Source organism: Bison bison, unplaced genomic scaffold, assembly GCF_000754665.1.
Source record: "Bison bison bison isolate TAMUID 2011002044 unplaced genomic scaffold, Bison_UMD1.0 scf7180017864322, whole genome shotgun sequence".
NCBI lineage: Eukaryota > Metazoa > Chordata > Mammalia > Artiodactyla > Bovidae > Bison > Bison bison.
In genome coordinates, this window is record NW_011494894.1 from 1,157,443 (window position 1) to 1,167,294 (window position 9,852).

Below are 9,852 nucleotides of genomic sequence, written 5' to 3' on the forward strand. Positions count from 1 at the left end.
TTTCAGCCTCAGCATCAGTTCTTCCAATGAACACCCAGGACTGGACTCCTTTAGGATGGACTGGTTGGATCTCCTTGCTGTCCAAAGGACTCTCAAGAGTCTTCTCCAACACCACAGTTCAAAAGCATCAACTCTTCGGCACTCAGCATTTTTCACAGTCCAACTCTCACATCCATACATGACCACTGGAAAACCACAGCCTTGACTAGATGGACCTTTGCTGGCAAAGTAGTATCTCTGCTTTTGAATATGCTATCTAGGTTGGTCATAACTTTCCTTCCAAGGAGTAAGCGTCTTTTAATTTCATGGCTGCAATCACCATCTGCAGTGATTTTGGAGCCCCCCAACAAAAAAAGTCTGACACTGTTTCCCCATCTATTTGCCATGAAGTGATGGGACCAGATGCCATGATCTTCGTTTTCTGAATGTTGAGCTTTAAGCCAACTTTTTCACTTTCTTCTTTCACTTTCATCAAGAGGCTCTTTAGTTCCTTTTCACTTTCTGCCATAAGGGTGGTGTCATCTGCATATCTGAGGTTATTGATATTTCTCCCAGCAATCTTGATTCCAGCTTGTGCTTCTTCCAGCCCAGTGTTTCTCATGATGTATTCTGCATATAAGGTACATAAGCAGGGTGACAATATACAGCCTTGATGTACTCCTTTTCCTGTTTGGAACCAGTCTGTTGTTCCATGTCCAGTTCTAACTGTTGCTTCCTGACCTGCATATAGGTTTCTCAAGAGGCAGGTCAGGTGCTCTGGTATTCCCATTTCTTTCAGAATTTTCCACAGTTTGTTATGATCCACACAGTCAAAGGCTTTAGCATAGTCAATAAGGCAGAAATAGATGTTTTTCTGGAATTCTCTTGCTTTTTCTATGATCCAATGGATGTTGGCAATTTGATCTCTGGTTCCTCTGCCTTTTCTAAAACCAGCTTGAACATCTGGAAGTTCACAGTTCACATATTGCTGAAGCCTGGCTTGGAGAATTTTGAGCATTACTTTACTAGCATGTGAGATGAGTGCAGTTGTGCGGTAGTTTGAGCATTCTTTGGCATTGCCTAAAGGTTTAAGATCCTCCAATAGCTAAAGAAAGGCTTCCCAGGTGCTACTAGTAAAGAACCCACCTGCCAATGCAGGAAACTTAAGAGACATGGTTCCAATCCCTGGGTCAAGAAGATCTCCTGGAGGAGAGCATGACAACCCACTCCAATATTCTTGCCTGGAGAATTTCATGGACAGAGGGGCCTGGTGAGCTACAGTCCAGAGAGTCACAAAAAGTCAGAAACAACTGAAGCAACTTAGCATGCATGCAATAGTAAAGGAAATCATAACAGACATTATAACAAGAATAGTACAAAACAAGAATAGTACAAAAACAGAAGAAATGATAAGCAAAGTTGAAAGATTAAGTTAAAGATTTTCTAGAAGATGAGAGTCCTCAGACAAATTATACATGGAGTTGTGAGTGGAAGATGAGAAGAGGAAGCAAGCAAAACAAATTAAAAAATCCTCCCTCTCCAAAACCGAAAAAAAAAAAAGTGTATACTCTATTTAAATAAAATTGTGTGCATGTGTACAAAAGCATAAAAAAATTACCAGTAAGAAGCACAGAGATGAACCATATGTTACATAGTTGAATGAAAAAAAAAAAAAAAAGAATAAAATATATTGTATATATATTTTTTTTGATTATAAATATTAACTTTATTAAATATATTAGAATAAAAAAATCCTAAAGCATCAAATTACATACTTGTAGTTTAATATTAAGTATGTTAAAAATGGTAAGATTTTAGTGATCTGAGTAAGAAGATATTGCAACTGAAACTGCTTCTTAGAATGAATGAAACACAGTGTTATTTTCTGAGAAAAATATTAGCACTAGCAAAATTTTAATAATTAGGTAATGAATATTTATTAGAATTAATGATTAAGAAGAAAGAAAATAATAATTCACAATTTTCCATTTTAAATGTCACAATTCGTTTCTTGCATTTTTTCTCTTCTTAAATTCTCACTATGCATCTTATTTCAACTCTGTGAACTTTAGAGACCATCACTCCTCTGTGAGAAAAACGTTGTCTAACAATTATAACTATTTATCTTCTTTTGTATAAACCTTTAAATGTTAATTTTAAATTTTAATTAAAACTCATACATGGCCTCAATGGAAGAACAAAACATCTATCTAAAATCATTTAAGTGAAAGTTGTTCTTTTATTTGTATCTTACTTGTCTCTTTGCTGCCATTCTCTATTCATTACAGAATAGCTAATACTGGCCACATTCCAACACGTGAATAGTAGGAAGAAATTTTCTTTTCCTAAATTTGTTTTTGTCTTTCTTCTCTACGTTCCCAACAAATGAAGTGCCACAGATAAATATATAGTAGTTATGTTCTATCTGGCTAGGACATAATTTGTTGACATTTATTATTTTTCTCCTCACATGGGCAAGTATCTCTTCTAGATAGAGAGCAGTCATTAATTTTTCATGTTGCCTCTACTAATCTAGATCTATTCTGGGCAACAGTTTTCTAACGGGCAGATTCTTTCAAATGTAATAAGAGAGGTCACTGTTTTTTGCCACATCCAATCACCTTATTTACATTAGGAAACATTCATTCTTCCTTGAATCTGAAACTTGCTCTGTTCTTTTTTGTGCTACTCACATCAATCATTCAACCTAAATTCAGATGACTACTTCATGAAATGCATGTCTTTTAAACAGAATTGATATTAACTTTTGATATTATATATGTACCTGTGGGCTAAGTTGCTTCAGTCATGTCTGACTCTTTGCAACACTATGGACTATAGCCCGCCAGGCTCCTCTGTCGATGGGATTCTCCAGGCATATTGTATATATATTAACAACTCAAAACTCCCTATGTCTATCTGCCCACATACAAATGTACTGATAAAGATCTAAGATTAGACATATCAAGCAGTTACAGTAATTGTCTATTTGAAGGTGTGTGACATCAGATATTTAGAAAAGGCAGAGGAACCAGAGATCAAATTGCAAACATCCTCTGGATCATTGAAAAAGCAAGAGAGTTGCAGAAAAACATCTATTTCTGCTTTATTGACTATGCCAAAGCCTTTGACTGTGTGGATCACAATAAACTGTGGAAATTTCTGAAAGAGATGGGAATACCAGACCACCTGACCTGCCTCTTAAGGAACCTGTATGCAGGTCAGGAAGCAACAGTTAGAATTGGACATGGAACAACAGAATGGTTCCTAATAGGAAAAGGAGTACATCAAGGCTGTATATTGTCACCCTGCTTATGTAACTTATATGCAGAATACATCATGAGAAATGCTGGGCTGGATAAAGCACAAGCTGGAATCAAGATTGCCAGGAGAAATATCAATAACCTCAAATATGCAGATGATACCACTATTATGGCAGAAAGTGAAGCACTAAAGAGCCTCTTGATGAAAGTGAAAGAGGTGAAAAAGTTGGCTTAAAGCTCAACATTCAGAAAACTAAGATCATGGCATCTGGTCCTATCACTTCTTGGCAGATAGATGGGGAAACAGTGGAAACAGTGAGAGACTTTATTTTGAGGGGCTCCAAAATCACTGCAGATGGTGACTGCAGCCATGAAATTAAAAGATGCTTGCTCCTTAGAAGGAAAGTTATGGCCAACCTAGACATAATATTAAAAAGCAGAGACATTACTTTACCGACAAAGGTCCATCTAGTCAAAGCTATGGTTTTTCCAGTAGTTATGACTGCATGTGAGATATGGACCATAAAGAAAGCTGAGCACTGAAGAATTGATGCTCTTGAACTGTGGTACTGGAGAAGATTCTTGAGAATCCCTTGGACTGCAAGGAGATCCAACCAGTCCATCCTAAAGGAAATCAGTCCTGAATATTCACTGGACGGACTGATGCTGAAGCTGAAGCTCCAAAACTCTGGCCACCTGATGCGAAGAACTGACTCATTGGAAAAGACCCTGATGCTGGGAAAGACTGAAGGCAGGAGGAGATGGGGACGACAGAGGATGAGATGGTTGGATGGCATCACCGACTCGATGGACATAAGTTTAAGCAAGCTCTGGGAATTGGTAATGGACAGGGAAGCCTGGCATGCTGCAGTCCATGGGGTCGCAAAGATTCAGACACAACTGAGTGAATGAACTGAACCAAACCAAACCGATAACAAAGTAAGTGTTACTAGGTTAAGTGTTTATTGTCAAACGCAGTGACTGTGATAATTTTAGCCAACTTCAGCCTGCATTTGCTTCCCCCTCTCAGTTTATCCCATTGGCTTGGGACACTTTGAAAGGGCAGGGGACATGTTAGAAGGTAAATCAGAATTCAACAAGGGTGAGGTATTCAAAGCCATAAGTATAGAAATCCCATACAAATAAATCAAGATCTTAACTGTTTTACAAAGACTTCAAAACTGGTACTTTAGAGAGCCAAAGGCAAATTCCAAAATGTCTCTTAGGAAAATTGTTACACATTTTTCAAGGTAAGAATAGAGTTATTTAAAAATATGCATGATCCACATTTTTAGCAATGTTAGTTCTGTTGCTGGATTTACAAAGTTTATATTCTTTTTATTTCTTTGTGTTTTACAAGATGCACTTAAGTGGAAAACAGAACTGAATTCAAAGGTGTAACAAGTGTACATATCTCTTAAGTTCAATATTATATTTTTATTGGATTTTATTCTGTAAATGATGAAAAACCAATGATGGTTATCACAAGAAGAAAAGATACTATGAGTGCTTTAGTAGTCACTTTGGCTGTAATGCAAAGAATGGATAATATAATAGTATTAAAGATGGGAGGGTATTATAGGAGAAGGTAGATGGAGAAGGTGTAATACTCTAGGTTAGGAGACTGCTTAACGGAAGTCCAGATTCCTGGGTCCTGACCCTGGAAATTCTGAGATGGTAGGTTTAGAGCTAGTTCTCATAAACCTAAGTGAGAAAAAGACCTGACTGGGAGTGAGAGCATCAAAGGGAAGATACCCCTGATGCTAAATCCTTTAAAGGAGTATCAGGAACTCCTAAAGTTACAAGCTCATGCTTCATTTTTACCACAAATGAATACTGGCTCACCTGGATCAGGGTCATATTTTAGGTCCAACAGATGTACAACAGGGTGGTATTGCTTCTAAACATAAAATAAAACAGATTTAAATTAACAACTAGGTGACTTACAGAAACATTTTCTTTGGCTAATATAAATAAATATTAGTTAGCAGTATCATTCTTTTGCCAAAAAAAACCCAAAACAAAACAAACGTCCAAATTAGATCCTGTAGGGAAGGGAGGAGAAAAGAACAGATCAAATTAAGCCTGATTTATACCTTTTAGAGTACTGCCACCTACTGCATACACTAAGAAGGAGCAACATAAAGAAGCATACAAGCAAATTAAAGGCATAGTGACAGAATCTTAAACTATAAGGTAGTTTTCAAACTATTAACGGACTGTTTTTCAAAAGTTCATTTTAAGACAAGTGGTTAGAACTTGAACTCATATTCACACAGAAATCTGTTTTTAAAAGTGTCAGCATACTAATGCCTACCTGTGATACACTGGGACTGCAGTAGCAGAACTCTAAGAACAGGATCCATAATTCAGGCAAAAAGGAAGTGGAAAATGTCCTTTCTCATGCCCAAAGCAGCAGGAGCCAAAAAAGTTTTTTGTTTGTTTGTTTTAAAGCTGTCTTTAGTATCCTCACCCCATTCATTTTTGCATCAATTTTTAAACTTCCACAGCAACACCCCATCTAGGTCAGCAAACTTTCTTTTATGTAATACTGACTACAGGTTTTTTGATGGAGAGGGTGGGAGCAGGGAGGAAGGGTAGTAATAGGGAGAAAGATACTGGAAAATAAATACATTTTGAATGTTTTTCCTGAGGAAACTTTAAAAGTAGATGAGGGAGATAGGAGTGGGGTATTTCTTGGAGAACTGACATTTCTATGGAAGAAATAAGAAAAATTTTGCTTATAACTATTTTTTCTCATAGAATGATAAGTAAAATATTTTAGATAAAGTACCTGCTTCACTCTCTGAAGCAATTCCTGAAAACTAAGCAACTGGAAAATTTATATGTGAGTATGCTAATTTCAAAAAGTAAGGACAAACCGTTAAGCAAAACTGAAAGCCACATTTATGTCTCACTCCATAGGCAATGCCATTCCAGCAAACCTCCTTCTGCCTCATCATAATTTTTGGAGCAAAAGAAATTACACACAATTCATAAAGCAAATTTTGGCATTATAAACAGGTAGTCTCAATCTTCATCCCCAAAATACATAGCAAAGACAAGAGTCTCCCAAAATACGTAACTATATACAAATAATGTGCCAAATACAAATCACAAATAGAAGAGGCTTAAAAAATAAATTTCTTTCTCCTTCCTGGACTCAGAATTAAGTTATTGTCAGTCTTCCATCTTCAAATCCTACTTTATTATCAACAGTATTGAAAACCTAGAGTGACTTAGAAAGGGGAAGTTTTATAATAGACAAGCAGTAGTAATTCAGGCATGAAAAACAAAGAAACCGAAATATCATTTATCTCCACTTGATCTTATACTTTAACTTTTTTACTGTAGTAAAACAGACATTACATAAAATTTACTATTTTAAAGGTAAATCATCTTACCAGAATCTCTTGTTGTGCCTTTATGATTTTGATGACATATTCAAGGATCTTTCTGGGATACTGCTTACGTTTTGTGGCTAAATCAACTATGATTTCATCAAACTGGTCTTCAAGGACTTTGATATCAGAATCTATTTCAAGTGAAAAAATAATATAAAAAATTCCTTAAAACACAGTTTATATTCTATATGAAAATGTAACATAAATAAACAAAATTTAGAAAACACAAAATTTAAGGAAAACAAAAATGGCAAGTTAATGGATGCCTCACTTTGGTGACTGATTCATCTATTCATTTAAAAGTCAATTATTTATTGAGCCCCTGTGGGAATCCAAGCCCAAATCAGAGAAATATAAAGATGATTAAAAAAAAAAAAGACAAAACTTACTTAAGGAAAAACTTACAGGACAAAGGAATTAGAAGAAAAGTTATCAAATAAAGTGTATAAAGCAAATGAACTAATCTCTAATACAAAGCATAGCATACTGACTGGCATTAAGACAAAATCCAACAATCTAATGCCTAAAGAAGACACACAAAAATATATGTGGGCGAAAATCTACAGAATAATTTAAAGCATGCAGTATCTGTGCAAATATAAAAAGAAAAAAATGTAGAGTTTTCTATTATGGCAAAAAACTAAGACAAATTAATAATGTTATGATTATGTTAAATAAATTTTCATGAAGTCATATTAAATAAGAGACTATCTAACAATATTACATGTGTCAGTTCCAACCAATATAGTAACAATATATTCTGAAGAACTACTGATTAGAAATGAAAAGTATAGTTGTACCTGGAAGCCTTATCAGTTTATAATGTCAAGCTTAGTAAATATGAAATTAAAGATAAATACTAGTTTAAAATCTGTATCAAATAACAAATGACGTAAAACTAACCCTGTAATAGAAAATTTTAATGACAAGACAGAAAAATAACTTTCAAAAAAAAGAGAGAGAAATACAAAGATGAATATAACGCAACCCCTGTTCTCTAAAAGCACATGGTTCACTGGAAGAAACTACGGATAACTGCAAAACAACTTCACAAAAGCAGTGGCGGTGTGAACAAAATGCTAGCAGGACAGAGGACAACCTGAACAGTACTATGCCTTGGGAATCTGAGACTTTAAAGAGAAAGTAACATTTGAATTGGATCTTGAAATACTGATATAAGTGTAAATAAATTGCATTAAAAAAAGGTAGGGAAAAATAATATGGAGAAGCACATGAAGCAGAGAAAACAGCATCAGCAAGATCAAGAGTCTTTAGGAAAAAGTTCTAAATGGCTGCAGGATAAAGTATAAGGAAAGAAGGATGATAATATAATGAAAGAACCACACTGAAAGCATTTAACATTTGATTTTAGTATTTCTTTGATTTGGCTAAAGCTATCTTATCAGCTGCTTTCCTGTGTTTTAAAATACAGTAGACCCTTGAACAATGTGGGAGTTATGGGCACCAACCCTTCACACCATCAAAAATCCAAACATAACTTTATAGTTTCCACATCTGTGTATTCAACCAACTACAAATCATGTAGTACTGTAGTATATATATGGTGAAAAAAAATTCCTATATAAGTGGATCCTTGCAGTTCAAATCTATGTTGTTCAAAAGTCAACTGTACTGATTCTCAAACTCCTAGAGAATGAATAATCACCTGGAGAACTTGTCAGAACTAAAAAACAGCTATACTGAAGTAAAACTGTCATACAGTGAACTGCACATATTTAAAATACACAATTTGGTAAGTTTTGACATGTGTATACCCTTGAAACCACCACCACAGTCAAGATAATGAATATAATCCTCACCCTAAAAGTTTCCTTATGTTCCCCTGTAATGTCCCCCTCCAGCTCCTTCCAAACTGCTCTCTATCCCAGGCAACCACTCACCAAATTTTCATCACTATATTCTAGTTTTCATTTCCTAGAATTTTATATAAGTGAAGTCATATAGTACACATTCTTTTGTAAGAAGGGGAGAAATTTTGATTCTCAACAGAGGTCTCTGGAATGAGGCCCAGAAATTAAGCACCTCAGATGAAATGAATGCAGGGAATACATTAACCTTATTTTGAAAATTATTTTTTATTTTTACTTATTTATTTGGCTGTATTGGATGGCATGGGGGCTCTCCAGTTGTGGCTTAGTTACCCCAGGGCATGTGGGATCTAAGTTTCTGACCAGGGAAGGAACCCTGGTCCCCTGCATTGCAAGCCGCATTCTTATCACTGGACCACCAGGGAAGTCCCTGGAAATTATTTTTTTAAAGTAGCAAACATTAAATAGTCAAAAATACTAAAAAGCTATGTCCTCGGCTTAACGATTTTGCATCCTGTGTGTTCTGCTATGTCAAAGTCTATGGCAGAAATAGATCTATTTATCTTACTGAGTAGAGAGCTTCATTATGGAGACGTCTGAAACATGTTAAATACATACTGGGGAACATTTTGAGACACTGCTGACATACATCAGCATAAACGTACATATCAGGTAAAGATTAATGAGGTCACGTATGACCTTTCATTCATCAAAAAAATATTCACTAAGTCCAACTAAATTACTTCTTCTGAGAGCATTATGAGATATAGTCATTATTACTTTGAATATTCATTTAAATGAGCAGCCTTCCCTATATTTTAATTCATTATTTTAAAAGTTCAATCACTAGCCTGAAAGGAATATTGTTACTATTTCACAATCAGCTATCAAAAACAAGTCTCCCAGGTAAATCTTCTGTGTAGAGAAAATGGTTTCTTAGCGCCACCTAATGATAAAGCTAAAAACTGAAATGTATAAATTTAGTTCAGTGTCCAACTCTTTGTGACCCCATGGACCGCAGCACGTCAGGCCTCCCTGTCCATCACCAACTCCCAGAGTTTACTCAGACTCACGTCCATCGAGTCGGTGATGCCATCCAACTATCTCATCCTCTGTCATCCCCTTCTCCTCCTGCCTTCAATCTTTCTCAGCACATCAAGTTCTTTCCCAAAGAGTCAGTTCTTTGCATCAGGTGGCCAAAGTATTGGAGTTTCAGCTTCACCATCAGTCCTTCCAATGAATATTCAAGACTGATTTCCTTTAGGATGGACTGGTTGGATCTCCTTGCAGTCCAAGGGACTCTTGAGTCTTCTCTAACACCACAGTTCAAAAGCATCAATTCTTCAGCACTCAGCTTTCTTTATAGTCCACCTCTCA

The 9,852-nt window shown here is 35.7% G+C and overlaps 1 protein-coding gene across 1 annotated transcript in view; it reads right to left on the bottom strand.

Annotated features, from left to right (window-relative positions):
* NSL1 (NSL1, MIS12 kinetochore complex component) overlaps positions 1-9,852 on the bottom strand; it is a 36,835-nt gene that overhangs the window by 13,658 nt on the left and 13,325 nt on the right. Inside the window, exons 3-4 of the mRNA XM_010853036.1 lie at positions 6,647-6,777; positions 5,088-5,142 (exon numbers count right to left, since the gene is read on the bottom strand). Of these exons, the coding sequence (XP_010851338.1) occupies positions 5,088-5,142; positions 6,647-6,777 (186 nt within the window). The remainder of the gene's footprint in view (positions 1-5,087; positions 5,143-6,646; positions 6,778-9,852) is intronic.